General features: G+C 48.4%; 1 protein-coding gene across 1 annotated transcript; it reads left to right on the forward strand.

Annotated features, from left to right (window-relative positions):
- The first annotated feature begins 371 nt into the window (after positions 1-371).
- Positions 372-8,483, forward strand: LOC102096929 (patched domain-containing protein 3-like). The gene is made up of 4 exons (XM_065050686.1): positions 372-1,269; positions 1,445-1,566; positions 2,331-2,476; positions 5,824-8,483. The coding sequence occupies exons 1-4, from the start codon at positions 550-552 to the stop codon at positions 7,434-7,436; spliced, it is 2,601 nt and encodes an 866-aa protein (XP_064906758.1). The 5' UTR covers positions 372-549; the 3' UTR covers positions 7,437-8,483.
- Positions 8,484-11,599: the final 3,116 nt, after the last annotated feature.

Here is an 11,599-nt window from a genome sequence, read left to right on the forward strand (position 1 = left end):
ACCTGCTTGCCATGAGAGCAAACACAGCAAGACATACGTCACTACTGCCTATGTTCTTCTCTTGGGCAGATGAACAATCCTAAGTGATGACATAATGACCACCGCAGATTTGGGGGAAAACAGTGAAGACGAAGCCCAGAGGACAAAGTGCAGGAGCAGGGCCGTGCCTGGCACAGCTGGGGCTACAGCCCACGCGCTGCCCCGTGCTGCGGGCACGGAGCGGGCTGCAGGCAGCGCGCTGCAGCGGCATCCAGACCCCGCCAGCACGGGGCTCCCCGGGGCGGGTCACGTGCCCACGGCCGGCGGGAGAGGCGGGGCGGGAGCGCGGGCCCGCCCGTTGGAGACTCGAGCCCGGGGCGCGGCAGGGGAGCCTCGTGCCCCCGCCCGCCTGCGCGGGAAGCGGCGGAGGCCCCGGAGAGTCAGAGCAGGGGAGGGCGCGGCCGCCTGCTCCACCGAGCAGCGCTCATTCGCTCCGTGGCCCCCGCGGGCACAAGGCGGCTCTGCCCTGGCCAGGAGCTGCCGCCGGCAGCCCGTGCCCCCGACTCGCCCATGGCGGGGCCGCCGCACCCCGCGGAGCGCTGCTCCTGCCGCAACACCAACTGCCTGGAGCGGCCGCTCAGGCGGCTCTTCCGAGGGCTGGGGGGCGTCGTGGCCGCCTGGCCCTGGCCCTTCGTGCTGCTGCCGCTGCTGCTGTCGGGCGGGCTGGGCGCCGGCTTCCTGTTCCTGCGGCAGCGGCAGGCGAACGACATCGAGGAGCAGTTCACGCCGACGTGGGGGCCCGCCAAGGCCGACCGCGACTTCGTGCAGCGGTTCTTCCCCACCAACGACTCGGAGCGCTTCTCCGCCGCGCGCCTGCCCACCGAGGGCACCTACGCCGCCTTCATCGCCGTGGCGACGGGGAACGGCTCGGTCCTGGCACCGGCGGCGCGGCGCGACGTGCTGCGGCTGGACGCGATGATGCGCGGCCACGGCTACGAGGAGTTCTGCGCTGTCAGCAGCGGCACCTGCGCCATCCCCGACCTGCTGCAATACGATGAGGCTGCCCTGGAGAACCTCACCTTCCCCTTCAGCGGCGGCTTATTCCTGGGGACCGTGCTGGGCGGCGTGCAGACGGGCCCCGACGGGCGGGTGCTGTCGGCGCGGGCGCTGAGGCTGCTGTATTACCTGCGGGAGGACGGCCCCGCGGCGGCGGAGAGCCGGAGTTGGCTGGCGAGCCTCTTGAAAGAAATGCCGACGCAGCTAGAGGCGCTGGGCATCACCGCTATTCAGGTGAGCAGGGGCGGGTACAGCCGTGCCGCGGCCGCCGGGACCCGAGATGCCCGGGCTGCGAGGGCCACGAAAAGGCGTTAGTGCTAACGTGATGTTTAGCATTGCCTGTGTGTGTGCATAAAGACTAAGAAAAAAAGTAGAAATGCTTCATCTTTCGTTGTTGTTTTAACAACAGGTGACTTACTTTACCTCGCTGTCCAGACAACAGGAGTTTGAAGGAAATACCAAGAGTGTGATCCCACTCTTTTCCATAACGTATTTCTTGACAATAACCTTTTCAGTCGTCTCTTGTCTAAGGTAAAATGCCTTCTAAGCTGTGGAACAGTAAGAAGTGACCGCTGCTCTTCTTTACCTTGCCTAAGTTCATTTCTGCTTTTGTCAAGTGAAATCATTCTCCAAGCTGCAGACTTCAGGGGACATAGGATAATAGGCAAACAAATGTATTTCTTTGTAAAGATCAGTTTTAAAGGGGAAGGAAGCAGGGTCTGTTTGCACTTGTTTCTGCCACTGCTCAGTTAAAGTTCAGATGAATGATCACTGGCTTCAGAGATCACCGCGTGTCTGGGTACAGCTTTAGGTGTTCTTCTTGCTAGTAGAGTCTGAGCCTTAATCGCTGTCCACGAAGAACTTAGCCTGCCCCTTTCTTTGTGCTGGTGGAAGGGGAACCATTGTACATTTGACAACCATATGGCAGTGTTAGTGTGCTGTGCTTGAGAAAGAAAGGTGTACTCCAATGGTGGGCTTGTTGCTTTAGCACTTGCATCAGTCATCATGGGTAGAGCTGATGTATCTTCATCTTTCCAGCTCTCTTGTTATTGATGCCAAAATCAGTACGCATCTTTATGCTTATGGATATAACTGGCCAGCAGTAATAATGTATTTAGCACCTCCTATATAAATTAATCTAATTCTGACAGCTGGGAGCTCTCCTCACAAACAGCAGCTTTTCTCAACAGTTCTCTTCGCAGACAGGCTGTCGTTGTTATCTGTGCACTTCTCATGCCAAACACCTTGCTGAAATATTTGACATGTAACTAAGATGTTCCTTAAAATATTTTCAGACTGAGCTGTATAAGAAATAATGTCTGGCTTGCGTGCTGTGGAGTGGTCTCTGCCGGTTTAGCTGTATTAAGCAGCTTTGGATTGCTGCTCTTCTGTGGAGTCCCGTTTGTGGTCACTGTAGCAAGCGCGCCATTTCTTATCCTAGGTAAGTAGAAAAAGCAAGTTGGATTCAGATACCGAGACTGAAGTGGAGTTAAAACAACCAGACACTGTTAGTCTTTCATAATGTGAGCATCAGATTCTACACAGTTTCATCATGTAGTAAGGAGAGGAGACGCTTGGAGGTGCAGGCTCCTCTGAGCTCCCACAGGCGGGTGAGCTGCTCAGCTCAGGGCACCCACGCTGGGGCTGGAGCCGGGCTCTGGCACAAGGGCAGCTCCTCCCAAAAAATAGTGCTTGCTCTAGTTCTCTTGCTGAGGTATGAGAGCTATAAATGAGAGGGTACTAAGGTGAGCACTTCCGGCATTGTTCTAGCATCCCTGGTAATTTAACTGTTACGATTAATCATTTATTTAACTAGTGCTAATACTTGAGGTGAACTCAACCAGGTTCTGTCACTGCATTCCCCTGTATCATTGCCTGCTGTTTTCTATAGGCATACTATAAGCATTTACATATCTCATTAGCTTTGTGTAAGTTTGTCTACCCCAAAATAGTTTGTAGTTAATACTGTTCTATGGGACTGCTGAATCACTCTCTATAACTACCTGAAGGAAAGTTCTAGCCAGGTGGGGATTGGTCTCTTCTCCCAGGCAGTTAGCAATAGGACAAGGGGGCATGGGCTTAAACTCTGCCAGGGGAAATTTAGGCTGGATATTACAAAGAAATTCTTTACAGAGAGAGTGGTCAGGCATTGGGATGGCTGCCCAGGGAGGTGGTGGACTCGCTGTCCCTGGAGGTTTTTAAACTGAGATTGGACATGGCACTTAGTGCCATGGTCTAGTAAATGGACTGGAGTTGGACCAAGGGTTGGACTCGATGATCTCTGAGGTCTTTTCCAACCCAGTCGATTCTGTGATTCTGTGAATTTGTCGGCAATTTAAGCAGGTGCAGAGGTCTTCCCCAAACCATACATCTCCTGACCTCTTTTTCTCCCTTCTTCCCTGCTGTTAGTCAGCCTCAGGTTGCAACAGCAGCACCATGGAACGTGTGTCCCATGTGCAGCTTGTGCTACATGAGCACTGACTTAACCCACTACCTGTGGGAAGTAAGTTACTGTAAGGTTTTGTGTTCTCAGAGTGTAGTCTTTCATCAGATGAAATTTGGCCTCAATACAACTTAAGCAATGAGTAAGACTGTCTGTAATTTCAAATTAAAAATCCATCTCATTTTGTTATGATGTGAAATGTCCTCTGAAATATCATGACAAGGTACCACAGTCTCATTTGGCCGTACAACTGAAGTGATGCACCGTTTGTGTAACCAGCTCCCCCCTCCAAAATGCCAGGAAGTTAGTATCACTGCGTCACAGTTGCACAGACTGCTTGACAGCCAGTGCTGAACTTTCCAAATACCGTTAGACAATGTTGCTGCAAGTGAATTGCTGTTTAAAAAATCCTTATATGGTCTCCTATATGAGAAATTCATGTGATCTTTTCTTGGTCTTGGTCTCATGCTTAGGAAAGTACATGGAACTCCTGGGTTGACAGAAGCTTTGTGTCACACCAGATATCTAATGCAAATGCTCCTTAGGGCACGCATTGTCTCTTTGTTTCCTGCATAATTCAAATGCATTTGTATTTGCTTTTGTTTGCTCATCAATTGCAGAGGCTCTAAATTTCAGAAAGACCCTTTTGTATACCTGGGAAAGGGCTTAAGCCGGTCTCTTCAGGTCTTTATGAGGAGTGAGCAGACTTTTGTCCTCCTTGTATTAGACCAAAAAAATTATCAGCCTGCTGGGTTTCCAGCAGCAGCTCGACTCACTGCCATCCAGCAGCAACTTTTGACGTGCTGCTTAATTAATCTTTGCACATCTACTGGCAATTGCCTATTGAGGCAGCAGTTAGTGATTTCATCTGTTCTTTTATGCTCAGCTATATCATCTGTGCTTACTCTGCTATTCACACAGTCTTGTTTCCCCCTTTAGTCCAGGACCCAGTCTTCCTGGCAGGGTTTCCCAGGACTCTGGGGGTAATAAATGCAGGCACATGAATACAAATGTGAAGATAAATGAATAATAAATCATGAATAAGTGCTCAAAGATAAACTGGTTAAAAGATAAGTGGAGAGCAGAAAGCATAAAAAAGTGAATCACTGGAAAAGTGGCATCACTGTTTTCCCATGTGATAGCAGCTGTTCTCCGTGTCTGCTGAATGCAGAGCAGAGCAAAAAATTATTGATTTGCTGCAGTGATGAAGAAGAGATTCCAGAGATAATGGGGGACACTTCCAGTGCTAAGGACAGTTGAGCATCCAGATAAGCAATGTATTACCTTGGGGTTTGGGTAGGAGATGTGGATCGACAACTCCTCATGCTGGTAAGGTCCTCTCTCTATTACCCACTATTAGTTTTTAATGTTGGCAGGGAAGAGGTAGGAAAAAGAAGTATTAAGGCAATCAAAAGGGATTTCAGAGCTATGGGGTGGTTGATTGATGGCTCAGGTGGTTTTCTCCTCCATCGTTTCAATAGCAGGCAGGAACACAGATTGGAACAGGCAGGCCCAACTAATCAACACGTGGCTCTGTGACTGGTGTCACTGACAGATACAAAGCTACTGGAGAGTGTCCAGAAGAGGCTACAAAGTTGGTGAAGGGTTTGGAGGGGAAGCCGCATGAGGAGCAGCTAGAGTCACTTGGATGGTTCAGCCTGGAGCAGACTAAGGGAAGACCTCATCATGGTCTACAGCTTCCTCACAAGGGGAAGACGAAGGGCAGGTGCTGAACTCTTCTCTTTAGTGACCAGTGACAGAACCCAAGGGAATGGCTGGAAGATGTGCCAGGGGAGGTTTACTTTGGACATTAGGAAAAGGTTCTTCACACAGAGGGTGCTGGAGCACTGGAACAGGCTCCCCAGGAAGGTGTCACAGCCCCAAACCTGACAGTGTTCAAGAAAAGACTGGACAACACCCTCAGACACATGGTGTGAACTGTGGGGCTGTCATATGCAGGGACAGGAGTTGGACTTGATGATCCTTGTGGATCCCTTCCAACTCAGGACATGCTATGATTTAAACCAGATTAATCACTGGACACCAGAGACAACGCATGTGTCATAGATGCACTTGCTGTGCTCAGTCCTTCAGCACAGCAGGGTGACAGATCAACAACCCATCAGCTCACCAGGAGTTTCTGAAATGTAATACATTCAGCTACCCACAAAGGAATTATTTTCCTGTATCTGTTTAACTCGTATGAGCACTACAGCAATGTTAATAGCCTAACTTTCTTTTTCAAAATTTTGTACAGACTTAAATGCAATTTGTTTTGCACTTTTGTTGGGTGTTAGTGGAAGCAGCCATTTGCCATGCAGCATTAACTTTTTGTCCTCCTGCAGGAGTTGGTGTTGATGACATGTTCATCATGATCGCTTGCTGGGAACAAAGCTCAAGAAAAGAAGGTAAATCAAGTGTTAAGTCTCGTCTGGCTGAGACCTATGCCGAAGCAGCACTTTCTGTGACCATCACCACTCTTACAGATGTTTTGGCTTTCTTCATTGGCACCTGGACTTCCTTTCCATCAGTGAGATCGTTTTGCCTCTACACAGGCACTGCTTTTGTCTTCTGCTATATATATACCATGACCTTCTTTGGGGCAATTATTGTATTAAATCATAAAAGGGAGCAAGGAAACCGACACTGGCTAACTTGTATGCCTGTGGGAGATAAAGATCGGGCTGAGGCGTCTTGCTTGTACACTGCTTGCTGTATAGGCAAGTGTTCTGGGGAGTCACCTCAGCCAGAAAGTGAACATCCAATGAGCATATTCTTTAAGAAGTATTATGGTCCTTTTTTTACAAATAAATGGATCAAGCTACTTGTGGTGCTGCTGTACGGAGCATACTTGGGTGGCAGTGTTTATGGATGTACTCAGATCAGGGAAGGCATCGATCTACGAAATCTGGCAAGTGATGACTCTCATGTTATTCCATACTATGATGACTCTGACAAATACTTCTCAGTATATGGACCCAGGGTCATGGTTGTCATTACAGAAAGCGTAGATTACTGGAATGAGACTGTTCGTCTTGGCATTGAGAACTGCATGCAGAATTTAGAGGACATTTCCTATGTAGATCAGAACCTCTCAGAGTCATGGCTGAGAGTTTACACAAGACTGGCAAATGGTGGTTTGATAAATATAAGCAGTCAGACTCTCTTCATTAATAACTTAGCTATACTGTTCCAAATGGTTCCTGGTTTTGAGTGGGACATTAACAAGACTCAAGATAAAATAGAAGCTTCACGTTTCTTTATCCAGACGGTGAACGTGACCTCAGCTGTTGATGAGAAGAATCTTCTCAGTCAGTTGAGAGAGACAGCCAAGCAGTGCAGTGTTCCATTAATGGTGTATCACCCAGCGTTCATCTACTACGATCAGTACCTGGTCATAGTGCAGAACACCATTCAGAATATCATTGTGGCTGCTGGGGCAATGCTCATTGTCTCCCTTTTGCTTGTCCCCAACCCATTGTGTTGCTTGTGGGTGACTTTTGCTGTAGCTTCTGTTATAGTTGGTGTTGCTGGTTTCATGACATTTTGGAACGTCAATCTAGATTCCATATCCATGATCAACCTGGTCATTTGCATAGGGTTTTCAGTAGATTTTTCTGCTCATATTTCCTATGCCTTTGTGACAAGTGGAGAGTCCTCAGCCAATAAAAGGGCAATTGAAGCTCTGTCCTTGCTGGGTTACCCGGTGTTACAAGGGGCAGTTTCTACTATAATAGGAGTAGTTGTTCTGGCTGCAGCAAAAACCTACATTTTTAGGACATTTTTCAAGATCATGTTCCTTGTTATTTTATTTGGGGTTCTTCATGGTCTTGTTTTTATTCCAGTGTTTTTAACCTTTTTTGGCAACTTTGGCAGATCACCCCAAGATACCAAACCTAAGGCACCAGAGCTTCAGTTGTCAAATGTTAAAGTCTGTGCAAGACAAAGTTATATGTAAGATATATTTATTACATGTAGGCTAAAACTCAGTGATTTTCAGGGAATATAAGAAATTAAGAAAATGAAGGACAGAAAAATAAATATAACAGGGAAGCAGAGGCTTCAGAATAGCCAGGCAAAAACCAAACAAACAAAAGTAATAAAAAAACAAACAAAAACCAAAAGAAATTAAAATGTTCAGAATGGTTTTGCATTTCTCATTTTGTGTGCTTGACTAACACTTAATATTTAAATCCTTTTTTGTGACTTGTTTACTGAATGCATTAGAATTATTGTAAGCACTGACCACTGCACCAGTTTAACGGATTACGTTACAGGTTTGTCAGGCAATGTACACGGGGGGAAGGACAGCTCCCAGGGGTTTGCATTTCCCGCCTGGTGACCTTGATGCTGTAACGCAGCCCACGCTGAGCCTGAAGACAATTTTCCCCCAAGAGGCTCAAACCTGGAGGTTTCACAGCAGGATTACAGGAACTCAGAACCGCCTTGGACTGCAATGATTCCTAAGCCTTCAGGAGGCAAAGTCTGCTTAGACTCCTTATGCAGCACAAGAAACCCTCGGGACGACAAACGGTCTTGGATTTTCTCTTCAGATCTTTTTCTTGGTGTCCTTTTTCCTCACTAAGATTAAACATCATGGAGCTTTAAGAAGACTGTGTGTAGCTTGCGTTGGCTGCGGTTTGCAAAGGGTAGGTGATGGAACTTGTGTGGAACCTCCTGAGTCACCATTTCAGAAAACACTATGCTGGGGCATGACAGGGCAAGGATTCACTGGAGGGAATCACACCCTGATTTAGGACAAAGTGAAAAAGCAGCTCAGGTCTAAGCCGTTAGTCCTAAAAATATAAACCTGTAATTTCTATGATGTTCATCAGTGACAATGCATCCTGTGAAGCGTTGATAGAGCAGAGGAGCTTTCACTGAAATAACAGCTAATCGTGTATTGGGTGGTCTTTGAACCTGTAGGGACAAAACACCATATGAGAAGTCAATTCATAATTTGTGTGTAACAAGCTACCTGTTGGAAATAAACAAATGGTGCTAACTGTTGTTTGTCATTTTGGAAAAATTGGTCTAGGAGTTACTAAACCCTTCAGTCTAAATCTGCAGCTGGAGTCAGTCAGTCAGTCAGTTGTCAGTCAGCGATGAGCAACCAAGGAGCACAGCAGCAATTATTATAAGTTCTGCTGTAAAGCACAGATCAAGGAGACGAGGGGCATACACGGTGCCAGGCAAATCCACGGACGGGCACAGAGACTGCCTGAAAATTGGCTGATCTTTCGAGAATAGCTCATGTGGCAGGTCGTTACCAAGAGATTTCAACAGCCCTTAGGGAGCGCAGGCAACCAGGAGCGCAGCGAACGGGTGAGGCAGTTAGCGCAGCAGTTAGCCTCATGGTCCTTCTGGCTGCAAGAACTGATGCAGCCACCCAAATGGAGCTTGTGAGGGAAGATGCAGCTGTCCAGGTCCTGGGCCGCAGAGTGTGCCCAGGTTTCTGCTCGGAGACTGATGGCAGCTGCGAGCTCACCTGTGGGTGCTGAGCCCAAGTGAAGGATCTGCTCAGCCTGGTGATGGAGCTTCGAGAGGAGGTGTTGAGGCTGAGGAGCTTCAGAGTCAGAAAAGGAGGTTGACTGGTAGACTCACAGTCTGCTATCCCTGATGCAGGAGCAGAAACTAATCATGGCACCAGGTTAAAGGGACCCCCTACCCTCTTGTCATCAGGCTGTAAGGGGCAAACCAGAAGATGGGGGAGAAAGGAAATGGGTTATAGCTCAGGGCAGCAAGTGAGGACACACTCAGCCTGCCCCACCCTCCCAGGTGCCTGTATACAACAGGTATGAGGCTGTGGAATTGGATGGGCAAGCAGCTGATGCTGCTGATTAAGACCCTTCTGGGAAGGATGGGTCCTCTAAGCAACCCACACCCCACATGAAACCCAGCAAACCCATTAAAACCTCACATGTAAAGAGGAAAAGAAGGGTGATAGTCACAGGCGACTCCCTGCTGAAGGGAACAGAGGCCCCCATATCCCAACCCACAGGGAAGTCTGCTGCCTCCCTGGGGACAGGGTGGGAGATGTGGCTCAACAACTCCCCTGGCTGGCAAGGTCCTCTGATTATTACTAGCTATTGGTTTTTAATGTTGGCAGGGAAGAGACAGGCAAAAGTAGTATTAAATCAGAAAGGATTTCAGAGCATTGAGGCAGCTGGTCAATGGCTCAGGTGCTCAAGTTGTTTTCTCCTCCATCATTTCAGCAGCAGTCAGGAACACAGAATGGAAAAGGCAGGCCCAGCTAATCAACATGTGGCTCCGTGACCGGTGTCATCCGTGGAACTTTGGGTTTTTCAGCCATGGGATAGTCCGTCCTTTGCCAGATCTTCTGACACCCGATGGGATGCACCTCTCTCGGAAGGGGAAAAGGGTGTTTGCTCAGGGGCTAGCAAGGCTGATTGTTAGGGCTTTAAACTAGGCTGGAAGGGGGAACGGGGCGGTAGCAGGCCAGTCAGTGATGAGCAGCGGGATGGCACCAAAGCTCGAAGAGACGCATGACTCTGAGATTCCTCAGACTGTGCCATGAGGTGAAGGGCACAATCAACCACGCTGGAAGTGCTTCTACACCAATCTGCGCAGCATGAGGAAAAAGCAAGGTGAACTAGAAGCCTTGGGCTGGTCCCAGGGATATGATAAAATTGGCATTAGTGAAACCTGATGGGATGAGTCTTGCGACTGGTGCGCCATGATGGATGGCTGCAGGCTGTTCAGAGGGGACAGGCAGGGTTGGAAAGGCTGGGGGGGTGGCACTGTATGTAGCAGAGGGGCTGGAATGCATGGAGCTGGCAGTTGGTGATGGCAAAGTTGAGAGCGTCTGGGTAAGGATTAAGGATCAGACAAAGCAGATGTTGTCGTGGGTGTTTACCATAGGCCGCCCAGCCAGGCCGACACTGATGAGTTATTCTTTAAGGAACTAAGCGAAGCCTCCAAGTCATCTGCCCTTGTCCTTATGGTGGACTTCAACTTGCCAGATGTCAATGGGGAATATCATACAGCTGGCACCAACAGGTCCAGAAGATTCCTAAAGCATCTGGACAATAACTTCTTGGTGCAGGTACTAAGGGAACCATCCAGGAAAGGCACCTTCCTAGATCTGATTCTCGCTAACAGAGAGGGCCTTGTGGGAGAAGTGGCAACTGGTGGCTCCCTTAGCCACAGCGACCATGAAGCAGTCAGGTTCAAAATCTTTGCTAACTGGAGGAAAACTTCCAGCAAGACCTCAACACTAGGTAAGAGGAGAGCAGACTTCAGGCTGCTCAGAGAAATAGTAAGATTCCCTGGGAAGAAGCTTTTGAAGGTCCATCAGTGTTGGTCACTACTAAAAGCACAGGACCAGGCAATTCCAAAATGCCAGGCAAAAATGGCGAGGCAAAAAGCCAGCTTGAAATATTTCTTCTTGAGATGTCGAAAAAGGAAATTATACTGTTAGTGGAAGCAAGTTCAGGCACCATGGGAGGACTACAGAGATGCTGCTCACCACTGCAGGGAAGAAATTCACACTGCCAGAGCTCGATTAGAATTGAAGCTGGCCAATACTGTGAAGGACAATAAAAAAGGCTTTTAAAAAATATATTAATGGTAAAAGGCAAACTAGAAATAACATTGGCCCATTACTGCATGAGCATGGTTGCCTTATTAACAAGGACACAGACAAAGCTGAAACATTTAATGTTTTCTTTGCCTCTATCTTGCACACCAATGATGGACTTGCCGGCCCCTATAGCCCTGGGTTAGAGAACCATGGCTGCAAGAACGATAAACTCCCAATCAGTCTGGAACTTGTATGGGATTTGCTACTCCAGCAAGATCCCTACAACTCAATGGGGCCTAATGGGATTCATCCAAGGGTGCTCAAAGAGCTGGCTGATGTCATAGCAAGACCTCTCTCTGTGATTTTTCAATGCTCTTGGGAGTCTGGTGAGGTCCTGAATGACTGGAAGCTGGCAAACGTTGTGAAACATTGTCCTAATTTACAAGAAGGGCAACAAGGATGACCCTGCAACTACAGGCCCGTCAGCCTCACCACTGTGCCTGGGAAAATCATGGAGGATTATTCTGGGAGCTATTGAAAAACATCTGAATGACAATGCAGTCATTGGTCCCAGCCAG

This window comes from Columba livia, chromosome 2, assembly GCF_036013475.1.
Source record: "Columba livia isolate bColLiv1 breed racing homer chromosome 2, bColLiv1.pat.W.v2, whole genome shotgun sequence".
NCBI classification, from domain to species: domain Eukaryota; kingdom Metazoa; phylum Chordata; class Aves; order Columbiformes; family Columbidae; genus Columba; species Columba livia.

Bases quoted from the DNA above. Each gene is read 5' to 3' on its own strand.
- LOC102096929 (XM_065050686.1), top strand. From the start codon at position 550: ATGGCGGGGCCGCCGCACCCCGCGGAGCGCTGCTCCTGCCGCAACACC. The intron at 1,567-2,330 runs GTAAAATGCCTT...AAATATTTTCAG, and splicing joins TCAGTCGTCTCTTGTCTAAG to ACTGAGCTGTATAAGAAATA. The intron at 2,477-5,823 runs GTAAGTAGAAAA...GTCCTCCTGCAG, and splicing joins CGCGCCATTTCTTATCCTAG to GAGTTGGTGTTGATGACATG.